This window comes from Equus przewalskii, chromosome 16 (assembly GCF_037783145.1).
Source record: "Equus przewalskii isolate Varuska chromosome 16, EquPr2, whole genome shotgun sequence".
Taxonomy (NCBI): domain Eukaryota; kingdom Metazoa; phylum Chordata; class Mammalia; order Perissodactyla; family Equidae; genus Equus; species Equus przewalskii.
In genome coordinates this window covers 69193922-69218651 of record NC_091846.1, presented here as the reverse complement: position 1 = coordinate 69218651, position 24730 = coordinate 69193922, and the positions used below count along the sequence as shown (strand labels likewise).

At 35.5% G+C, this 24730-nt stretch overlaps 1 protein-coding gene across 8 annotated transcripts in view; it reads right to left on the bottom strand.

The window, feature by feature from the left end:
* The window catches only part of PCCA (propionyl-CoA carboxylase subunit alpha), a 416711-nt gene that overhangs the window by 305334 nt on the left and 86647 nt on the right, over positions 1–24730 (bottom strand). For all 8 annotated transcript variants that reach the window (XR_011528233.1, XM_070579174.1, XM_070579175.1 and 5 more), the window contains exon 6: positions 23157–23210. Coding sequence is in view for 6 of the 8 variants with exons in the window: in XM_070579174.1 (XP_070435275.1) it covers positions 23157–23210 (54 nt within the window). In the remaining 2 variants the exon portion in view is untranslated. The remainder of the gene's footprint in view (positions 1–23156; positions 23211–24730) is intronic.

Sequence of the window (24730 nt, the reverse complement as noted above, 5' to 3'; positions counted from 1 at the left end):
AAAAAGAAACCAGCAAGAGAAAAGGCCCTGGGGTTGTAAGTGTACCTTACACCTCAAGGAAGAGCTAAAACACAGTGAGAAAGAGAGTAAAATAATTAGGTGAGAAGGCTGGTGGGGAGGCTTGAAGGACTTTGGCTCTTACTCTGCATGAAATGGGAAGCTATTAAAGGTATTTTGTTGTTTGGTTTTTAGCAGAGAAATGCTGACATTTGACTTACATGTCATAGGATCACTCTGACTGGGTTTTGAGAATACCCTAGAGGGAGATAAGGATGGAAGTTTGCAGATCAAATAGGAAGCTAATGTGACAATGAGAGATGCTGGTGACTGAAATAAATGGTAGCACTGGTAGTGGTGAGAAGTGGTCAGATTCTAAATTTACTTTGCAGGTAGAGCAAGGAAAATCCATCCCTTTCCTAAAAGGTCCTTTCCTCTTTTGTATCACCATTCTTTTCCTTTATCATCTTCTCTATCTAAATACTACCTATCTTCAATACCTCGTTCAAATGTCACCTTCTTGACAAAGGAGCCAAGACAACAGGGAAAGGACAGTCTCTTCAACAAGTGGTGCTGGGAAAACTGGACAGCCACATGTAAAAGAATTAAACTGGACCGCTATCTTACACTATGCGCAAAAATTAACTCAAAATGGATTAAAAACTTGATTGTATGACCTGAAACCATAAAACTCCTAGAAGAAAGTATAGGCAGAAAAGCTCCTCGATATAGGTCTTGGTGATGATTTTTTTAATCTGACACCAAAAGCAAAAGCCACAAAAGCAAAAATAAACAAATGGGACTACATCATACTAAAAAGATTCTGCACAGCAAAGGAAACCATCAAAAAAGTGAAAAGGCAACCTACTGAACAGGAGAAAATAATTGCAAATCGTATCTGATAAGGGACTAATAACCAAATATATAAAGAACTCATGTAACTCAACAGCGATAAAACAAACAATCCAACTAAAAAATAGACAGAAGATCTGAACAGACATTTTTCCAAAGAAGATATATAGTTGGCCAAGAGGTACATGAAAAGATGCTCAATATCATACATCAGAGAAATACAAATCAAAACCATAATGAGATATCACCTCACACCTGTTGGAATGGCTATTATCTAAAAGAAAGAACAAGTGTTAGCAAGGACGTGGAGAAAAGGGAATCTCACTGTTGGTGGGAACGTAATTTGCTGCAGCCACTATGGAAAACAGTATGGAGGTTCCTCAAAAAAGTAAAAATAGAACTACTATATGATCCAGCAATTCTACTTCTGGGTATTTACCCGAAGAAAATGAAAACACTAATTCAAAAAGATATATGCACTCTCATGTTCACTGAAGCATTATTTACAATAGCCAAGATATGGAAACAACCAAAGTGTTCATCAACGGATGAATGGATAAATTGTGGTATATATACACATACAATGGAATATTATTCAGCCATAAAAAAGAATGAAATCTTGCCATTCATAACAACATGGATGGACCTCGAGGGCATTATGCTAAGTGAAATAAGTCAGGCAGAAAAAGACAAATATCATACGACCTCTCTTATATGTGGAATTAAAAAAAAAAAAAAAACCAAGCTCACAGATACAGAGAACAGATTGGTAGTTGTAAGAGGCAAGGGGGGGGGGGGTGTAAGAGAAATGGGGTGAATTCTTTTGTTTCTTTTAGTTTAAATAAATTGAATAAAAATTTTTTTAAAAAGGGCACCAGCCCAGTGGCACAGCAGTTAAGTTCACACATTAAGCTTCGGCAGCCCAGGATTCACAGGTTCAGATCCCAGGTACACACACGGCACCACTTATCAAGCCATGCTGTGGCAGGCGTCCCACATATAAAGTAGAGGAGGATGGGCACAGATGTTAGCCCAGGGCCAGTCTTTCTCAGCAAAAAGAGGAGGATTGGCAGCAGATGTTAGCTCAGGGCTAATCTTCCTCAAAAAAAAAAAAAAAAAAACCCAAATGCCATCATCTTCATAAGACTTTTCTAGACACTCCTCCTCCATCAAAAGTAATCAATTCATCATCTGACTTCTCCACAAGGCCAGCTACAACGCTCTCTCACAAGTTAAAGTCCTTCCTCTGTCTCCCTTCCCTGTTGTATCTCCTCCCTATAAACTCCTTCAGGGTAGTGAACCTGCTTCATCTTTGTATTCACCAGTATCTGCCACATCAAAAGATATATGCCAAACCATCAAATTAGATAAATTCTAAGTTCTTGTTGGCTCAAAAAGTCCATGATTTTCTTCCTATATATGTACTTTCTAATTTTAATGATGCTATAATTATAAAACTCAGCTTTATCTCTAGGAATAAACTCCTAGAGAGGACACCAATAGCTATACAAATACAAAATATTCTTCTTCACTAACCCTTTCATACACACAACCTCCTCTTATTTAGTCTGACAATTTTCTCTCCAGCTATACCCAACCCCGCAACCTACCAGAATTAACCACTACCTTCATGTCACACCTACACTAGATATACTCTGATTGCTGCAATTATCATACTGCCCTGTAATTATGTGCTATAGCAGACATTCTGTGGAAGAGTTAGCCAGCTCATAACTTGCTTGAACTGCCCTTTTCCCAACCACAGCAAAACATCTCTCAACTGCAGCCCTTTTGAATGATGTGACGTTGTCCCCTGAATACAGATGATCGTTGCAAAAAGCAGCTAACCCAAACTAGATTTATCACAGTCCTTTGCCTAGGAATGGGGACAGAAAGAAAAAAGAGGCTTTCCTCTTTTCAGGATGCCAGACTTAAAACACGTAAGGTCAGGGGCTATGGAGTCAGCACGTTCCACAGGGCCATGCGAGCAGGGAAGAGAGAATTAAAGTAGACGGGCTTTCAGAAAGATTTCAAAGAACGAAGCATAAACACAGAAAGAAATGAGAATCGACAGCTGGCTAGTCTCTGTTTCCAGTACTTTCCTCAAGCCTACCTATCTGCTCAATCTTGGATTTCTCAAAACAGCCACGTGTAATATACAGATAGTTCTAGCTGCCCAGCAGCATCATTAAAGCAACTCATAGCCCTGACATTGGCTTCCTAATAAGGGTTATTGTTTTAAGCTCTGGGTTTCTAAAATTTTCAACTTTATGTCAATAACTGAGTGTTCTTTCAGTCCCCAAATCCAATACAAGGGACAGTCCAATCCTAGAAGAAATCAAAATCCAATACCCATAAATAAGTTTCCTGCAAAAGTTCTATGCCTTACTTTATTTTTTTTTTTTTTAAGATTTTATTATTTCCTTTTTCTCCCCAAAGCCCCCTGGTACATAGTTGTATATTCTTCGTTGTGGGTTCTTCTAGTTGTGGTATGTGGGACGCTGCCTCAGCGTGGTCTGATGAGCAGTGCCATGTCCGCGCCCAGGATTCAAACCAACGAAACACTGGGCCGCCTGCAGCGGAGCGCGTGAACTTAACCACTCGGCCACGGGGCCAGGCCCGCCTTACTTTATTTTTTAACTAAGTTCCTTAGTGTCTAGCACAACAAGATAGGAAAACTTTTCAATAAATATCTGATAAAGTACAAAGTGCTGTTAACCCTTTAAATATCCCTACTCTCCCTTTCCCCCAACACATACCCCACCAACACTTTCAGAGAGAAATTCTTCTAAGTCTATCTCCCAATTCTGGATTTCTCAGCCATTGTCTCAGATCTGCCCCATTTTGTAAGTCAGATCTGTCCTTCAGCTAGCTATCCTCAGGGTCACAATGTGGCTGCCAACAACACGAAGCCCTCTCATTCACAAAAGGTGGGGGGAGGGAGAGAGAAAGCTTGAGCACCAATGCCTCTCTCATTTAAGAAAGAGAAAGTTTCTTTCTCAGGAATCTCAAAAAGCCTCTCAGCACATTTCACTGGCCCAAACTGGCTTAAGCCTTCACTGATTCATCCCTGAATCAATAATTGTCAGGGAAGATAAGATGATCATAACCAGCTTAAACAAATCACCTGTGGTGGAAAGGATGCTGGAGAGACAAACTGTCCACTGGAATGTGAGTGTATGTGTGCACACGTGCACACCTATGACATAAAAGCATTCACCGAAGCATATTTGTGTGGTGGAACCATTGCCTGCTAGCCAACAGAAAGTTAAAGCAGCACAACAGGAATTCTCACTGGCAGGAAGGCATCAAAGGAGACAGAATTTCCAGTGGCCACCTTAAACTGGAATACCATATACTCCCTTTGTATCCACACCTACTCCCTAACTGTTCTTAGGACTTAAAGGGTCAAAGTTTCCTACCGGCTGTCTTCCTGGAGCATTTTTCAAGACTGAATAATCCAGATTTAGGGAAATAAACCACTGTGGGAGGAAGAATGATTCTTAGTATTAGATTAACCTCTAAAGGTAAGGGCAGGGTTAACTGAAAAGTAGATGATTTGCAAACTATAAATTAGAAGATAGCTTTGTTTGCACGAAGAGATGTGTCCTAAGAACACTAGGACACAATGAAGGAGTGAGGACTCTACAGGTGGACCGGCATGGACTTCTTCTATGGCACTGTTTCTTGTCATATTTAGTTTATAGTTTAAATTTTTTTGACTCCTATTATCATAACTGCTTCTAATCACATAATTCTTCGGTCTGATATGCATTCTTGTTATAGTAATACAGAAATACATCCCATCATGTCATTACATGCTTAAAATTCCCCCAGCGGCTCCCCAATGCTGCTTAGGTGAAAATCCCAGCTACTTACAATAGGCCTAACTGATCTGCCCTGAGCCTGTCTTTCCGGCCTCATCCTATACCACATGCCTCCTCATTCATTATTCTCCTGCCACACCAGCTTCTCTCTCTCAAACCAACAAGCTAATCTCATTCCTGCCTCAGAACATTTACACCGCTATTCCCTCTGCCTCGAGAGAGGGCTTACCCCAGATCTCATCCCAGCTGCTCCTTTTCATCTTTCAGTTATTTCAGTTCAAATGTCACAACCTTCTCGGCACCCCACCACCACCCACAACCCCCAACACACACATCCACATCCACATCCACCCCACTCACACACACACACCCTGGGCCATGACCCTTCTACAGATGACTGCCTTTGGGTCAGACACTAATCCTTGATCCAATCAACTGTCAATAGAGTGACAGGATCACATGATAAACAAAGCTCGGTAATTTAAACAACAGGAACTGCATGCAATGGGGCAAAGAGAAGCAAGAATATAAGTAACAAGTCAAGTATTAGTGACCAAACTGAACCGAAAACAGAGAAATAATTAATGAGTCAAGTCTACCATGATCTCAGTTTCCTAAAAGATTGTGAGAGCATTTAGGGCCAAAAAAGTAAGTTATTACCCCAACTCAAACGCTAGCTGTAGGTTTTGGTCTACTTTCAGTAAAATACAGGTATTATTCCTTAAAAACACAGCAAACATAAAAGGATGACATGAAAGCCCCCTTGAACACCTCTATGAGAATATACACAAGATATTATTTATCAGTATTTTTCATCAGTATATAAATTACCCTTACTAATGATATCAAAGTTATTTACAGAAGCAATAATCATTGCATTAGGGTATTTCAAGGTACAAATATTTAATTTTATTATTATTTTTTAAAAGTCAAGATTAAAAAAGGCCATATAAACAAAAATTTAAGTTAACAGTGAAAAAAATGTTGAATCATGAGCCTAAATTATTTTTTAAAATAAACAAGCATTAAGACAGGACTCAAAGAAAGAAAAATGCTATAAAAAAAAGTACTTCTGTAGCTGGAAAAAAAAAACACCTTACATTTGCTCAGAAGATGCTCCCATCCTTCTAAATTTGGAGTGTCTTAAGAAATTCTATGTCAGCAATCAAAGCCAGTGCTGAAGTACAACTATAGCAGTCTACTTTCAAAATTCTTAAAAACCCAATTGGGGTTTGCCAGTAGGAGGTAAATTAAAGCCTCATGTATTGAGAAGCAAATAATTTGAAAAATGTACAGGGGCAATGAACCCTGAAGTTATCAGGCACTGAAATGACTAAAAAAAGTGTTCTGTGTAGTTTAGCTAGAAGATCTAAATTTTCTATTTTTCAGCTATTTTCTAAAAATATATCAGAACTGCTAAACTTGGCCCTTGGGTTTAAGATGCCACTTACGAACTGTACGTAAAACTATTAAGTTAATTGACATTAGTGTCTTTTCTAGTTTTTAAGTTGAAATAAAACCTAAACAACATCCAAGTAACTGAACAGGACAGATTTTCTGCATCAAATTAAACAACCCAATGATTTTCCAGTAGCAAAAATACATTACTACATAAAACATCAGATATTCTTAAGTGGACGATAAAAAAGAAAACCTGAATTAAACTGAAATCTAATAATATTAAGAAACTAATCTGAGAAATATTGCTACAAGTCCTAACCACTTTTAAAACAGAATTCTATTCAAACAGGAAATGGAGAAAATCCACTTTCACATTAACAATTAGAAAAAAAAAAAAAAAGGACACACTTTCTGTAGAGAGACTACTTAGTACCATGCCAAAACTTTCAGTAACTAGAAACTTAAAATGTAATCTGAATGATGGGAATATTTCCTTGGTCTCTTTTAGTTCTAAAAATATTTGAAATCTTGAGTCATTTTTACATGCTTTTCTTGAAGGAACTGATTTCTCTATCCTTATGTTTTATATCTTAAAATGTTTTGGAAATGGTAAAAAGAGAAATAATCTACTTTCTTTTTCAACAGGGGGTCCATGCAAGGCTTCCTTTGCCAAGACTCAGATACTCTCTTCTCAATATGACATGAGTATGTATCAGAAAATACCATCTTAAAGCTCACTTTTAGATTTTTTTAATTTTTTTACCAAAAAAAATTTAACAAAGATGTTAACTAAATAAATAATAGACTTGAGAAACAGAAGAATTTTACAATGCTTTATCTGACTCAAAGTCTACCAGACCAAGTATCACTAAAACTAGTTAAATGCTCATTATACAGGAGGCAATTTGCCAGTAATTGAAAAAAGCCCACAAAATTAACAAATGAATACTATCTGACACTAGAAAGCTGGCAATGGTTATAGAAGCTTTAGCCTTCTAAAGCCATAATCAGAACTCAGACGATTAATCAACATTTTAACACTTCCCATCTGTACAAGCACTCAAGGTAGTGCTTACTGTCACTTGACAAGTTGCTTAGCATTGCAAAATTTGATAATTCATGTCTTACTGAATTTTTACTGACTTGGAAGAAAATAAAACACCAATTAATAGCAGATGTCACCTTTAATTCTAACTGGCTGACAAACTTCTAATTTTTTTACCCAGTGCAGAGACAGAACACATGTAGATGACAGTTTGGACAGTTAAATATTCGAAGTCACTGATATCCCCCACAAATTTGCAAGTGATTTTCCAGAACTTAATCCCACGGGGCTTTGATCTGGCAAGCATCCAAAAGGAATAGTTTCAAGTAGTCATCTGGAAGGTAAATTTATTGTTACATTTTTGCAAAGCCTACAAATGCTGATTAGAACATTACTAAACTAATAATCTCAAGATTCACAACTTTACCTTCATACACATAATTTCCAAAAACCATGCTGCTCCTCTATTAAAAGTCTAGTTAATAAAAAAAACTAATACAAAGACTTAATAAACTGAGCTTAACATGCCTTCATGGTTAAATGATCCAAGAGCTAAATCATATCCACCTGACTTTATCATAAAATAATAATAATCAGATTTGAGTACTCATATTTTTCAACGTCTTTCAATACTGTATTGTCAGTCATAAATTCACTTACCTTTGATTTTAACCATGAATTTTGAACAAAATTTCTCAAATTCAATGTTTTTAAAAACTCCAGGAAAATAAATGAATAGATAACAGATGATCATACAAACACAGACAACCGGCAATATTAACACCTACTTTCTTGCAAGAACCCCAAATTTCCACATATATGTAAATAAACAAAATGTATAAAGAATTACATTGTTCATCTTCTAAAGATAGCTACCAACGTTTCCTAATGCTGCTCCATCTATGCACGAAGTAACTGAGAATAAAATCAAGAGTTCTAAAAATGCTTCATTATGACAGATCAAGTTTTTCTACAAAAAGAAAACTTCTGGATTTTTCCCAAACATCCTAACTTCAAAGACATTAACCTGAGTCCTGTCCCTATGTCCAGCAACGCTGACCGTAGCTCCACAGATTACCCTTTAATGATCTACGCAAGCTTTCAAAAGCCAGAACAAGCTGGTACCAATCAGGCAAAGAGGGAAAAATGAATCCCCGAAGGAATCACTACAGAGATCCCAATCACAATAAGGGGGTCCCTAGGAGCTGTAAAGCCTTCAAGTCCTTTGCTGCTGTAGACTCATTGCATAACAATCAGACTTGGCTTAATAGTTACAATGGGGAAAGGGACCAGGTTGATCCTCTATTGTTCACTGACTAGGTCTAACAATTTGCACTTTAACAGAAAGTCTGCCACGAAAGAAGAATTTGGGGAGGACCTAATGGAAAGGTGGTCACAAAAAGGGGATTTAAGAGGATAGGCTACCTGTGACAACTTTTGTAGGCCCATCTTTGCATTTTCATCCTTCTTCATGCATTGCTAATCAGAGATCCAATGGAAGCTTCAGAACCAACTGAAAGGCCTGGCAGGGTATTTGGCTTTCAATTCTTCTACTCTGTTTATTCCCAATATATATTCATCGGGCTTAGAAACAACTCTTGAACAAGGGCAGCCACTCAGCAATGAAATGTAAATTACTGACATGTGCTGAAATCTGGACTTGCCACCACTAATGAGCACATTAAAGGAAAAATGCTCACTAGATGACTGCAACCTTTCTGTTTAAGCCTGTGTGCACGGAAGGCCACAATGCAACATCAATGACAAGAGCTAGCTGCAAAATAGTAACAGAGCTACCCTGCCACCACTTTTAATCTCATAGAAAAGCTAAGACAAATATGAAATGTTTACACTTCCTTGACTAAAAATATTATGCAAAAGATTACTGTAAATGTGGTCAGCTTTGGTTAAGATTTGTGAAACTTCTTCAAAAGCTGCCTTTATTTCAAAGTCCTAAAAGTGAAAATAAAATCTCTGGCTGCAAAAAAGAAAAAGAAAAAAAATCAACAATGTATTAATCTATTGGTTTATTCTTTTGTTCAGTCAACAAATCCTAGACTTACTGATCCCAAGCTCACCAGAGACTAGGTAAGACTCTGAAAAGTCTTGAAACTTGCCAAGAAAAAAATTATAAACCATATGAACTAATGTCTTAGATTTCAAAATAAAATATTTGGTTAAATGAGCAGGGGCTCATTTATTGGGGCACAGAATATTAGTCTATTCAGTATAATCTAATCTGCAATTTACAGTGGAAAAATATAAAATGAAATGTGCACAGACACCTAATATCTATTATTAACTTTTAAAATAAATTGTGATTTTCATAATTAAAGAATTTTAAGTGAAAATTTCAAAATAAATGTGGCAATAGAATAAATGAATACAGGTACCATTAATATGTTAATTTACTATTTAAGTTATTGTGTGACAATTATTTTTCCAAAGAATAATACAAGTAAGCACTCATAATATTAACATGTTTAAATGTAATTTTATCTTTCTCTGATGACCTAAAAAGCATATCAGATTCTTAAAGCCCCTAAAAAATTAATCACAACAAATATTCTACAACACCATGCTAAAAATCTGGTTATTTTTTTCTCTTTGTGGTTTCCGGCTACACTTAAGTTTTCCATATAATGGTATGTAGTTAAACTCTAGCTTTTCAGAATGCTCAGAGCTTGAAAAAACAAAAGACTTAATCAAAAGAACAGACCATCTAATAGTATATGATTAGGAAAATTATTTTATTTCTGGTTCAATTTCTTCATCTATAAATTAGAGATAACGATATCACAGGGTATACAGAGGTTGGGAAAAAAAAGCACACGTGAAATCACTTTTTATAATATTTAACAATCTTCCAAACAAGAGAACCATTAGTTCAGCAGAAATCAAATCCTCATCCTTCCCTACCAGAGAGCCATTTAACAAAGTCTTCTCTCTTATTCAGAAGTATACCTGCCCACAGATCAGGAGTCCAGGAGCTCTGGACTTTTTTTACCTTGAAGAAAATGTACATTTATCCAGGTAATTTCTCCAGAAGACAGAAACTTTTGTCTACCTTCTACAGGATACACATTTCTGCATTAATGGCTACTTTTTGGCACCTCAGAGAGAACTGTTTTATCTTCTATCTTATTCCTTATTTGGAATCTTCCAATATCTGTAGTTCATCATTCCCAATACAGTTTTTAATCTCTACCAAAAACTATTACTGCTAGTAAGACCACTACCTCCAAGTCACTAAAACTATACTGGCCAAAGCACCTGAACAGAGAGTCCTCCGACATGCATGTTCTTGGTTGCTGATCTGGTTGCCTCATACTGACTCAACCAGAACTATCACACTACAGGCTCCACCACAAACCATCATTGCTTTCCACTGTTCTCTTTCTTCTATGTGCTTTTCTACTTATTTCATCTGCTTCTTTTTCCCACTTTTAGCTTTTAGGGGGAAAAGCTGAACATTTTTTTTTCTTGGTTCACATTTTTATTCCTTGAGGTGGATTTTGTGTGTGTGTGTGTGTGTGTGTGTGTGTGTGAGGAAGAGTGGCCCTGAGCTAACATCTGTTGCCAATCTTCCTCTTTTTGCTTGAGAAAGATTGTCACTGAGCTACATCTGTGCCAATCTTCCTCTATTTTGTATGTGGGATGACACCACAGAATGGTTTGACGAGCAGCACTAGGTCCACACCTGGGATCCAAACCCATGAACCCCAGGCCGCCAAAGCAGAGTGCGCAAATTTAACCACTATGCCACCAGGCTGGCCCATGAAAAGCTGAACTTTTACAGCCAAGTCTTTATATAGTCCCTTTGAGTCTGGAATTGTTCTCCAAGCTGGAGATATCAAGAGGCTTAACAAATTATAATTATAAAATTATAACAAATTATATATATAGTCTTACAGGGAAAAAATATTGATGGGTGAGAAAAAGAGAGCTGAAAAGATTTTAAGGTTTTGTTTTATTCCACAATAAGCCATACAATCTCTTCTTCAGAGGTAGCATAGCCCAGAAGTTAGGAGTGTAGGCAATGCCTGGGTTTGAATCCTTGCTTTGGCAGTTAACAGCTGTGTGACCTTGAGAAACTTGCTTAAACTCACCTTCCTTTTGCTTCTTACACTTGAAGTGAAGACAGTACTATCCACCTGTAGGTCTATTATTGAAAGCAAATGAGTTAGTACACAGAGTGTTTGGAATAGTGCCAGCACACAGTAAAGACTCAAAAAAAGTTAATGATTTCCTAAAGGTAGAAATCTCGCCCGTTCATATTACGATCACAATCAAGCTTGTAGGTTGTACTCTGATTTTATCTAAACTCATTATTTCCTTTTTGTCTTTCTCTACTATTCATTTTTAAAATTGCTCTTGCTTTTAAATGGTATAATAAAGGATAGTAATAACAGGAATGAAAACAAAAACCACAGAGAGTCTTTATATACTACACTAATACATATAGGCCCAAATTAAAATCCCAAAGCATAAAGATTGCAAAACAAATTTACCATTAACAAACATATATGGAAGACAAAGCCATAGTATACTAAAAGTCATATATAGAAATCCAATATATGATTTTTTTCACGCAAAAGGAATTAATTCAATAGGAAATAACAGATCCTAACAAATATTTGTTAATTTTTTAAAAGTAACAAAAATATATTTCAAATTAGTTTGGCATGAATAACAAAGAGATTAAGTCTGTTTCCAAAAGTTTTTCTCATGTTTGTGAATGCATATAAGCAATTCCATTAAAATTGGCAAAGAATTATTAATGACTAGTAAGTAAGGTAGTAAACAAGAGGAATTCAAAGATGAATAAGTAAAGGTCCTTGACTGACACGTAAGTAATTATAATAAGGCCAGAAAAGAATGTGGAAGTGGAGTGGGGAAGGGTAGTCAGAGAAATCCTGCTCTTTCTCCCTAGAATGCTCTTCTCCGGTGAAATCTCAGTACAGCTCATCCTCTCAAAGAGGTTTTTTTGGTACCATCTTATCTAAAGAGATTATCCATTCACCTTCTGGCACAGTGTTTCTCAAACATTTTGGGCTCAGAATCTCTTTATAGTTCTAAGAAACTGATCATCTCAAAGAGCTTTTCCTTATGTGTGCTGTATCTATCAATATTTACTACATCAAAATGAAGACATTTTAAAAATATTTATCAATTAATTTTAAAAGAATAAACCCATTTAAAATTAACAACTAGAATTAACACTTTTGTGGCAAATAAATTAGAGTGGAAATGTTTTACATTTTTGCAAATCTCTAAGACCCAGCTTTAATAGAAGACAGCTAGATTCTCATATCTGGTTCTGCATTCAATCTGTTATGATAACATACATCATGTAGCCGCTGGAAGACCCTGCTGCACAATCGTGGGAAAATGAGTGGGGAAAAAACTATTAATGAAAACAGTCTTCTCTTGGCAGAGTCTCTGAAAGGGTCTCAAGGATACCCAGGTGCCCCAGGAACCAGTGCTCTCTTGCATCGTCCATTTTTAATTTATTTACAGCATTTATCATGATCTGACTTTGTTAATTCATTAATTATCTACCTCCCGTACTAGAAGATAACTCTACGAAAACTCAGATTTTTGTTTTATTCACCACTGAATATATACACTACCTAGAACAGTGCCTGGTATCTTCCCACTCTTGCCAGAAGGTATGACATAAATCTCTTTATGTAAATGAAATAATGGTCTCTTCCATTTTTGTATTTCATCCAACATTATTCCACATAGATTCTTACCCTTTGCTCTGTAAACTCAAGTGAGCTCACCTGTTCTGTTCCTTGCAATTAAAAAATAAATATACTCTCACTGGAAGTTACTCGTCCTACTGTACCACATCATTTTTCCTAACTGTGCCAAGCGTTAATGGATATTCTGTAAGGGCAGGTAACAATATTCCATTGTAAACAAACACAAGTGAATCAACATACTATTTTTTGCAGCAATTAATCTGCCCTGGAGATAATTTTGTCTGCTTTAATCCAAGCACACACAATAACAGCATAGCATGGTAAAAGCTCTTTGAGAAATGCAATGCTATGTAATAGATAAGTCTTAGCAGAAGTAGCTTACCATCATGGGACATAAAACATAAAATACTTTAATGTGATACTTGGGATAATGAAAGTTAGTCTTTACCACTCTAGATTAAGCCCTTTTAACAAGTGAGGGTTGTTTTTGTTTTTGTTTTTTTGGTGACTGACATCACCCAGGAGGGAGTTTCCTTTTAGATCTCCCCTCTAGTGTAATTACCAGTTTATACACATGAGAAGGGTACTTCTTTACTCTTTATGGTGGCCATGCTTGAATCAAGATGCAACAAATCAAGATGACCTCGAAAAAGTTAATGTTTTTAGTTAGCGTACTTTGACTTTAATTTGGTGTCTATTCTATTAATATTAAACGATAAAGACAAAACATTATTCTTCTGGTCATGGAAATGTTAAGTATAAGGGATGAAGAAGAGTAAAAGCAGACATTTTGATAACAGGGAACATTTCAAAGACAGTGGCTGAAATCCCCTCATACTGGATGTGAAGGAGGGCTTTAATGTCTCCCAAGTTTAATATATTCTCCAAGACAATCAATTAACACTCAATCTACTATATGCTCTATGATAATCTGGCCTCCCAGAACAATATAGGATATAAAAACATACTTCTTCTGGGCTTAATGTATTTCCTTCTATATATTTTTTTTTAGTGAAAAGTTGGAACAATCAAAAGTAGACAGAATGGTACAATAAATCCCCAGTTATTCATCACCTAGATTCAACAATTATTTTAAAACTTAGTTTAAATTTGGTATTGCAGCAGTAGTGTAACCAAAGTTAGCCTTCCAAATATTATGCCATTATACAACTAATATCATACAATGAGCTAATGCATGCTACCCTAGTGAAATATACTGACATTTTATACGTAATATTTAAATATATAACCAATTCTGTATATATTCAAGATATTTTATATAATTGTGGCATTCTAATCAGCAACAGCACCTCTAAAGCTGTCACTATTATTCAAAACATTGCCTTACAAATAAAATAAAATGGTTAAGAAATGCAATACATCATTATTATCAAATGATATGTTCTCAATCTCTCTTAACACCTGTATTCAACAACCAACTAGCATGAAGGACTGAATAAAAAGCTAAGAAAATACACATATAGGCACACACACAGGGGTGCACACAAATATGCCATAAGCATGTTGGGAAGTATGCACACACAAGAAAAAAATACTTTCTGCTTAGCAAATTAGCATATCACATACTGTGCTTCAATAAGGTGCCTCAGGAACTTTGTAACAATATCTTTAGATAAGGTCTAGGCTAAAAACAAAGCCCCAGCAAGCATCTCATTACTTCTGCCTCTTTACCTACTTTAGAAAGCACGCACTTAAAATTTTAACTTTAGAATGTATCTGGGGCAGTAAGAATCATTAACTATATGTAACAGTGATAATTAATGTTACTTCATTTACTCCAACAAAATCTTCAATCTATTATCTTCACTGGAACAAAAATAAAATCTTTCCCACTGAATTCTGAGTTTAGGAGTTACATACAAATAAATGAATGAAAATAAATTTTAGGAGATCACAAAGTTACTATAAATTAAAAATTGTATTACAAAATAAAAATACAGGAAGACCTCTCAAAGTGCCCTTTCTACTTTTCCAGAATGCCAAATTTTAATTCAGCAACTTCTCTCATCTAACAAATAGTTAACAAGCATGTACTGAAAGCTTCTTGAATGATACAAAAGAATTAAAAAGTATGATTTCAGCCTTCCACTTGTAAAGAAATTGGGTGACAAATAATAGATGATGGATAAACAAAATGTGGTATACATCCATATAACAGACTATTCAGACTTATAAAGCAATGAAATTCTGACACACGCTACAACATGGATGAACCCCGAGGACATTATGCTAAGTGAAATCACCCAGACACAAAAGGACAAGTATTATATGATTCCACTTATACAAGTTACCTAAAATAGGCAAATTCATAGAGACAGAAAGTAGAACATATGGGAGTAGGGGGAAATGTCAATTACTGTTTAATGGGTACAGAGTTTCAGTTTTGGATAATGAAAAAGTTCTGGAGATGAACAGTATGACAGCTGCACATTGTAAATGTACTTAATCCCACTGAATTGTACACTAACAATGGTGAAAAGGGTAAATTTTACATTATGATTTACCACAATTAAAAATATATATAAAAAATAAAAATAAAACATAATAATTCTTCTACGTACCCTAAATATGGACAAAAATGAAAAACAATCTTAATTTCAACTGACTGATATTCAGATCATTAACGAAGGAGATGTGCTAACTCACTTCAAGCACATTTAAAGCAAAAATAATGACATTTTCCCATGGAATTTATAATATACGCATATGAAATACATATGATGACTATAACATAGAGGATGGTGATGGAAAGAAGGGAAGAGCAGACTATGGTTGCAAAATTTCCACGTTATCTGAAATATTAATGCTAAGTATACCATATAAAGTTAAAGATGCATATTATAAGCCCTAGAAAAACCACTAAAAAATGTAAAAGATAGATCCAATAGACAAATTTAAATGGAATTCCAAAAAGTAAAATAATCAAAAAAAGACAGAAAAGGAAAACAGAAGGTAAAAAGAGGAGATAACCAGAAAACAAACAATAAAATGGAAGACATAAATCCAGCCACATCAGTAATTTATTAAATGTTAATAGAGTTTACTGAAATTGCATAGTGGTAATGGTTATACAACTTTGTGAATATACTAAAAACCACTAATTGTACACTTTAAAAGGATGAGTGTTACGGTATGTGAATTATATTCTCAGTAAAGCTGTTACTGAAGAAAATAAGGCAAACAAAAAATCAATAGACTAAACACTATAATTAAAAGATACAGATTATCAGAATGATTAAAAAAGCATGACCCATCTACATGCTGGCTACACCAGACGTTTTCAATATAAGGAGTCAGATGCAGAAGTACATATCACGCAATCAGTAAGCATAAGACACTTGAGAGTCTTTAGAGTCAAACAAGCAACTCGTCTAAGATCACACAGCTACGAAGTGGCAGAGCAAGAAGTTGAACTCTGACTCCAGACTGAGCTAATAAGTGCAAGGAGAGAGGAGAAGGAAAGCTAGAGTATAAAATTCAAACTGTTCTAACGTCAAGCAAAGGGAAGAAAATCCCAGCCTCCTCAAAGCTCTGCTTCGAAACCATCCTTCCAAAGCCCACAACCCTAAATGTATTTGCCTTATCTACATCCTTAGAAGAGTCCCTAAAAATAAAGGAAGATTCTTCCTTTTCAAGTATCCTCTTTAGAGAATGTCTACTCAACATCATCTTCAAATTCTTCACCAAAAATTCTAGAAGCTGAACTCTAATATGCAGGAAAAGAAACATGTTCTCAAGCATCTCAAAGGACTTTCAGTTATGATAAGGGGTACGAAGTTTCTTTCAAAGGTTTTCATAAATTCTTTTGAATACAACATATTTAAGAGTCACAGTTAGAAATATATTACAAAATTACTATCAAAAGGAAAGTAGTCCCCAAACTGTCTCCTCTAAATCCTGCAAGACTTGATTAGTTCAACATAAGAATATCATGGAGAGGTAAAAGGCTTCAGTGACTCTATTCTGTCACTCTACCAGCTCACTCCAGTAGTTTACTTACACAGCAACAAATCCAAGTGAAGACTTACTTCACTGGCATCCAACATCACGAGGTCAGAAAAGAAAGACTTCTGTTCTTCGAATTCTTAACAATGGAATACCAATAGGGGATAAAAAAGGAGCAGAAAGAGACAGTTTCACCAACAGCAAAAACAGGTGCCAGTCAAAGCTATCAATTAAAACACACACACACACACACACACACACACACTAACAACCCAGCCTAGTTCTAATTCATCTTAGATGCAGTTTCAAACATTTACCGAGCATGGGATTTATAGTCAGAAGACGTCTGTGGGAATCTATACTCTCATTTACTAGCTATGTGACATTAGGCAAGGCATTTATTTCTGAGATTCTTCTATAAAATAAGAATACAGCACAGATTGCCATGAAGATTAAATGAGAACGGTGCAAGTATATCTGTAGGTAGGTACTCCATACCTATTTTTAAGAGCCTGGGGGAAGGAAAGAAAAGCTCTGTGCCGCTTATTTTCTTAAAACAAATAAAATCCAACTTCAGGAAATACGAGTGCCCTATATAACAAGTATATAGCAAAATTCTAGCACACACCCACACACACACCACACGCTCCAGAAGAAAACAAATGTGGCAGCAGGGGCAGCCTCTAGGGATTTAAACTGGGGGCTGGGATCAGAGGTTCACAGATGGAGGAAGATTTATTTTTCAATGTATACATGTGACTTAAATTTCCTAAGATTTTACATGCCCAAAATTTAAAAATTTTAATAAAGTCAAAGATCTGTGTCCAAAATGGAAAATCTAATAATATTAACGAGAAAATTCATATAGTTAAAATTAGATGTCTACAAATACACTGTAGTAACAGTTCTCAATCTTCCTTAAGCCATGACGTATAGAAATAACAGTCACATACAAAACATACTTCCATGAGCTACCTAGATTACAGTGTATATAGAGCAAATAAGAGTTATGTACCATAGTGGCTTTGCAAAGTCTAAGCCTCTCCTTTTTCTCCTACTCAAAAAAAATTTATTTTTCAAATATGAGTGAATAGAGTATTACATGGATCATTTTAAATAAACTCTAAACTATTTTAGGAACAAAAATATTGTTAAATAAAATCATTGGCAAACTTGCTAACTTCAGAATTTCAGTATTCTCAAAGTACTTACAACATATTTCCCAATTATAACACCACACCATGGATTACAACCTCCTAACTGAAGAGCAGTGACCTAGCAAAAGGCTTTCTTCATGTTTCTATCTAAACAACACTCATTTTCCTACAACCTGATCACAAGTTGCCTATATTACTACTAAAGTAGGGGGGAAGACTTCTTTGGGCTCTGCCTAAGTTCACTACAGTCGTTTGGTCTTCACTCTTTGGCTACTATTTGCCCTCACTCTTTCCAACTGAGCCAACCAGAGTACAGTATTTTTTAAAAGTGCTCTGTACTTAGGATCAGCCAACCTAGGTCAAGCCTTGATTCTGATACTTTGTAGCATGGTGTGACTGTTGGCAAGTCACTACACCTCAGTCTCAGTTTTTTGTTAAACACAGTTAATAATACCCAGCTTCAACGGTTGCATGAATTAATTAAAATCACATATGTCAAAGTATTTTGTAAGCTACAGTATTATGTATTTGTACACAGCAGCATAATAATATCAAATTATTAATCTCCTTTATAGAAAAAAAATCTAAACTCTCAAAAGACACATGAAAACTATCAGATTAAATGACCCAAAACACTAATTATAACTATCTCATTCTCCTAAAAATTCTTCGATAGCTCTTGCCATCTAGTAAAGTAATAATTATTAACACCATAATGGTTAAAGTGATTTGCCTGGCAATGCCAGACTTCGTGCTAAATTCTTCATACATGTTGTTTCTAATCTTTATAACAACCCTGCAAGGTAGGTGTCACTCGCTTCATTTTACAGATGAAAAATTTTTTAGCTATTTCCAAATTTTGCTATTATAAACAACCCTACACTGAAAATTTTTTAAAGTATGTCTTTGCAGGTGAAATTCTTAAGAGTGGAATCTGTCAAGTCAAAGAACATACACATTTTAAATTTTGATAAATACTAGCAAATTTCTGGCACTAAAAAAAAAAAGGCTGAAATAATTAACACTCCAAGAGTAAGACAATTTTTCTGTATGCTTGCCTACAGTAGATGTTATAGGCATTTTTAAAATTTGTGGTTAATATAATGGATAAAAAATTACATCTCATTGTTTTCACATTGTTATATTCCTTTTCCTGCTAAAAAGTCTCCAATTAAAGGAGATGACACCATATATTCATCAAACCTCAACTGCTTGCCACAGTTCCTTTTTACACCCTCAATGGTGAGCATTTTGGATAGAACTCACTATCTATATGCATATAGACACACATCTTTTAAATACACGGATAAGATTCAAACAGAAAACACAATTTACTAAATCTAAAATAGAAATTTCTGGTAAAGCTCACTACTGTAACTCATAACGCTGTGCTGCACTAAAATATGATATGATAATATGAAAATATATATATATAAACCAGAACTGTTTACCAATCCGAAATGAAGAATACAATACTGGAAATGAAAAATTCACTAGAGAGACTCAATAGCAGAATAGAGGATACAGAAGAACAGATCAGCGAGCTAGACAAAAGACTAAAGGAAATCACCCAAGCAGAACAGAAAAAAGAACAAAGAATTAGAATGAAGGGAACTCTGGGACAATATCAAGTGCACTAACATTCGTATTATACATGTCCCAGAAGGAGAAGAGAGAGACAAAGGGTCAGAAAATTTATTTGAAGAAATAATAGATGAAAATTTTCCTAATCTAAGGAAGGAAACAGACATTCAAGTACAGGAAGCACAGAGAGCTCCAAACAAGATAAGCCCAAAAAGGCCCATACCAAGACACAATATAATTAAAATGTCCAAAATTAAAGATAAAGAGAGAAAATCAGCAAGAGAAAGGCAACAAGTGACATACAAAGGAAAGCTCATAAGGCTATCAGTGGACTTCTCAGCCAAAACCCTACAGGTGAGAAGAGAATGGCATGGCATATTTAAAGTGCTAAAAGGAAAAAACATACAGCCAAAAATACTCTATCCATCAAGGTTGTCATTCAGAATGGAAGGAGAGATAAAGAGCTTCCCAGACAAGCAAAAATTAAAGGAGTTTATCACCAAGAAACCAGTTCTACAAGAAATGCTGAAGGGACTTATTTAAGTGGGAAAGCGATGACCACAAATAGGGATAAAAAAATTATCAAAAAAAAATAACCCCCCCAAAAAAACCCAGGCAACAAAATCACTGGTAAAGGTAAAAATATAGTAAAGATAGCAGATCAACCAGCTGTGAAAATAAGATGAAGGTTAAAAGACAAAAGTACTAAAATTACCTATTTCAATGATAAGAGGTAATGGATAGACACACACAAGAGATTATATATGATTTCAAAGGTTATTTTTTTAATTTATTTTTTTATTTTTATTTTTTTGGATGAGGAAGATTTGCCCTGAGCTACCATCTGTTGACAATCTTTCTCCTTTTGCTTGAGGAAGATTCATCCTGAGCTAACATCTGCACCAGTCTTCCTCTATTTTGTATGTGGGTCACCACTGGAGCATGGCCGCTGACGAGTGGTGTAGGTCCACGCCTGGAAACCAAACTGGGCCACCAAAGCCGAGCACATCAAACTTAACCACTAGACCATGGAGCCAGCCCCCTTGCAGGTTGTTTTATAATTCTTAATCTAATATTTATTGAATCCTTCCACAATATTCATTGAACTTACTATGCAGAAATCATTAGGATAGATAACAAAAGGGAAAGAAAGACTGGTAAGACCAAGTCTCCTGTCTCAAGAGGAGATTAAAACACAGAAACAATTTCAACACAATATGTAAAGTGGTATACCAAATAAGAAATCCAAAAAAGGCTTTAAATGCTTTAGAAGACAAAGGAAAGAGACTACTTCTCACCAGAAGAATATGGAAAACTATCCTGGTAGAGGTAACATGTGAACCGTGCCTTTAAGGATAGATAGACAGTTGGAAATGTGGGACAAGACGACAGGTGTGCCCATGGGGGGAAGTGATGAAAATCATGCAATAGGAAAGAGCCAGATATGTTTGGGAATAACATGCAGTGCGGCTTGGCTGAGGCATAGCATTGACAAAGGAAAATGGAGGAGACAAGATCAGAAAGAAAATTAAGGAAGGTGCTTATACATTCTACACTCTTTAATGTAAGACCCCTGATGGAAATAATCCTTCTTATCTTCATTTATGGAGAATATGAACTTCTTCACATCACTTTCTTCCCTGAATTGAAGTCATTTGTGAACTTGACTTGTTTTCCACAACATGACTGTGAGCTCCTCATGAGAAGGACCCACATCTGATTCATTTTTTATCCTTCTCAAATGCCTTAAACATAGATACCAAATAAGCACTTTTTAGTGATCGGATGAATGTATGAATGAATATATTGGCCATGTCATTTAACTTATCTGGGACTCAGAAATTCACCTATACCAGGAGTTGGAGAACTTTTTCTATAAAGGGCCATACAGTAAATATTTTATGCTTCACAGCCCATTCAGCTGTATAGTATACAGCTATACAACTCTGCTGTTACAGAGCAAAAGCAGCCATAGATGACTCATAAATGAATGTGCGTGGCTGTCTGCCAACAAAAGAATTTACAAAAACAGGTGGCAGGTTGCATTCAGCCCATGGACCATAAAGACTCCTCATCTATGCAAACAAATTTAACACAAGTACATTTAAATGTAAGTATTATTTTCAAGTCATTTTCTTACATAATAACAGAACTACAGCCAAAATTTCAAAAGAAAATAAGAAATAAAAAGGGGTATAAACAGGAGAATTTGGATATACTGCATAAAACCTGGTAAATCTGGAACTTTAGGTACTTCCACTAAATGTGCCCTCTCCAGACACTTGTTCCTATTAGCCTTCTGTGTGACCTTGAGTCACAACCTCTTTAGATCTTAGTTTAATCTTTAGCCTTTAGTTTTTAATCTATGAAGTAAACTAGTAAAAATAGATAATTTTGAGCTAGAACTCTATGATCTTAAGGAATTGTTCCATATTAAATTTATAGATTTCTTTTTTTATTTTATTTATTTTTTTAAAGATTTTTATTTTTTCCTTTTTCTCCCCAAAGCACCCCAGTACATAGTTGTGTATTCTTCGTTGTGGGTTCCTCTAGTTGTGGCATGTGGGACGCTGCCTCAGCGTGGTCTGACGAGCAGTGCCATGTCCGCGCCCAGGATTCGAACCGACGAAACACTGGGCCGCCTGCAGCGGAGCGCGCGAACTTAACCACTCGGCCACGGGGCCAGCCCTAAATTTATAGATTTCTAACCGGAAATTTCATCTAGAAAACAATGATGACATTCATAAGTCATCTCAAATCTGTGGAAGAACAAAATACATGTATACCATAGAAATAAAGGATTACATATTAGAACAATAAATTAAGATAATTTAATACCTTGGGTAATTGATGTAACTTTTAAAAACATTATTCAAAATCATATTTTAGTATCTGAAAACTAAGATTTCAATACCACCTTGAATATAGTTATAAATAAACCTGGAAAATCAGTTTAACAGCAAATACAGGTTAATTCACCTAACCAGGAAGGTGATATCAGGAGGATATTCAGATCATAAAAAAAGTTTTCCCCAGCCCCATGCCAAGTGGTTAAGTTCCGCATGCTCCACTTTGGCAGCCCAGGTTCACAGGTTCGGATCCTGGGCGCAGACCTACTCCACTCGTCAGCCACACTGTGGAGGCATCCCTCAGACAAAAAATAAAGGAGGACTGGCACAGATGTTAGCTGAGAGCTCATCTTCCTCACCAAAAAAGCAACAACAAGAAACCTGTTTCCAAAATAGAGGAGGTAGTAAAATTTGATCTTAAATGCCAGAAGATGCAATAAAAAGGAAAAAAATAGAATCTTACTTCTGGCTTTACATTCCACACTAAGTTTTTAAATTTAAAAGTCAAAGTCCATGCAATATATAATAAACTAGGTGTCATTCATAAGGTGTAATGGTGATTTAACTTTTCTATCTTTACTCTTCAAATCAAGACGGGTTACAGAATAAAAACTCTTCACTTTTTACAAACTGTTTTCAAAGAATTGTTGGGTCAATTAAAATTCTATAATTCCTATAATTCATCACTACCCACATTTACAAAAGCAACACTATTACCCTGCTTTCTGAAATATAAGTTAACAGTTTCTGGTTCATTACAAACTTACCAAACATTTGGCAAATTCTCTGTTTTCTGAAAGGAATCCATAACCTGGATGTACCTTAGAAATAAAGACAAAAAGCACTTTCAATTTTATCATATGGCAAAACCTTTATAAGCAAAATACAGAGTGCATTAATGTGTTTATCGTTCAAGGGCCCTTGAGTAAGGTCACTTCTCTTACATACTGTTCAGCTGCAACTCACATTCCTGAGCACAGACTCCAACCTCCTACTTCATGTCACCTCAGGAACACTATCTTTGTCCCAACCACAGTCAGGGCCATCTCCCTACACAGCCTCCTGCCCACCTACATTTGACCACACTGTTCAACACAACTCAAACTCTCCCTACTTTTTCTGAAGCTAACTTTGGCCACAAGTTTCAAAATTTTTCAAATGGCTGGTAGGTCAAAGAATTATGTTAAAGGAATCTTTTGCAAAATGGATGAAACACTCTTAAATCTCCTTTCTTCACAGTACCAGGAACTGCTATTTTCCAAAACTCTGGAGACTAAGCCAACTAACATTTTATTCCTGACAACATTAATGTACTCAGCCACTACCCAATGAGCAGTTTCAGTCAAATCTAACTAAAATGGAAGTTTGGTTTTACTTTTTCTTTTTACTCTAAATTTTTTTTTTCTTCTAATGTCTACTCTTCTCTCCCTCCTCATCCCACTTAGCTATTCACCGCTATTTTACGCTGTGCTCTCTCACAAGCCACAGTGCTACAATCTAAATCCCACCATTCTGTTCTAATCAAGTAATTTTTGACTCTACCAGACTGGCCAAACATAAGTTTAGGCATTCTATTATCAGTCGGTGTTGAATATATTTCTAATAAAACAATTCTGCTACAAGAAAAGTCAAATTTCTGAAGGAGCCAATATCATAACCTAGAAGTAGTTACACATCTGAGATTTCTAACTGCTGAACTAAGCTTTATGAACATGGTAGCGAATAATTTAAACTACTACATCACAGGAAAAGAGTTTTGCTCCATCAATTTCATTTTAAATAAATGTTCAACGAAAAACTGTATTCTGACAAGCTATAGTTAAAAGGCTAAAAAAGTTTCACCTTAACTCTGCTAATAAACTGTAAACATCTATAATATGGGTTCATGAATTCAGTTTTTTCTTTAAACATGCATCTTACTAAAACATTTCTTTCAAAAGAAATGTGAACACTAATTGAAGCACTCCAGTCTAATTGCTGGTCTTGACTTTTTCCATCCAATTTTAGAGATAACTCTGCATGGTTTTTAACATTATATGTACTTAGTTCTCTGATATTTAAAAAAAAAACATACAACAACAACAAAACACTATTCCTGATGTCAGAAGCCAGTCTTTTTCCCTTGGATTACACTCCATCCAAATAGAATTAGGAGTGGGGAGAATTCTTGATTTCTCCACGTAAGTTATGTATATTCTATTGACATAATTGAACTAAAATAATTGCCAAGTGCTTTGTTGTTATTTCTGGAAATATAATTAAGTTTACACAATTTTTAAATGATTAAAACAGAATTTAAACCAGGGTCTTTTGAATCCTGTTTATAAGACAGATTTTTTTT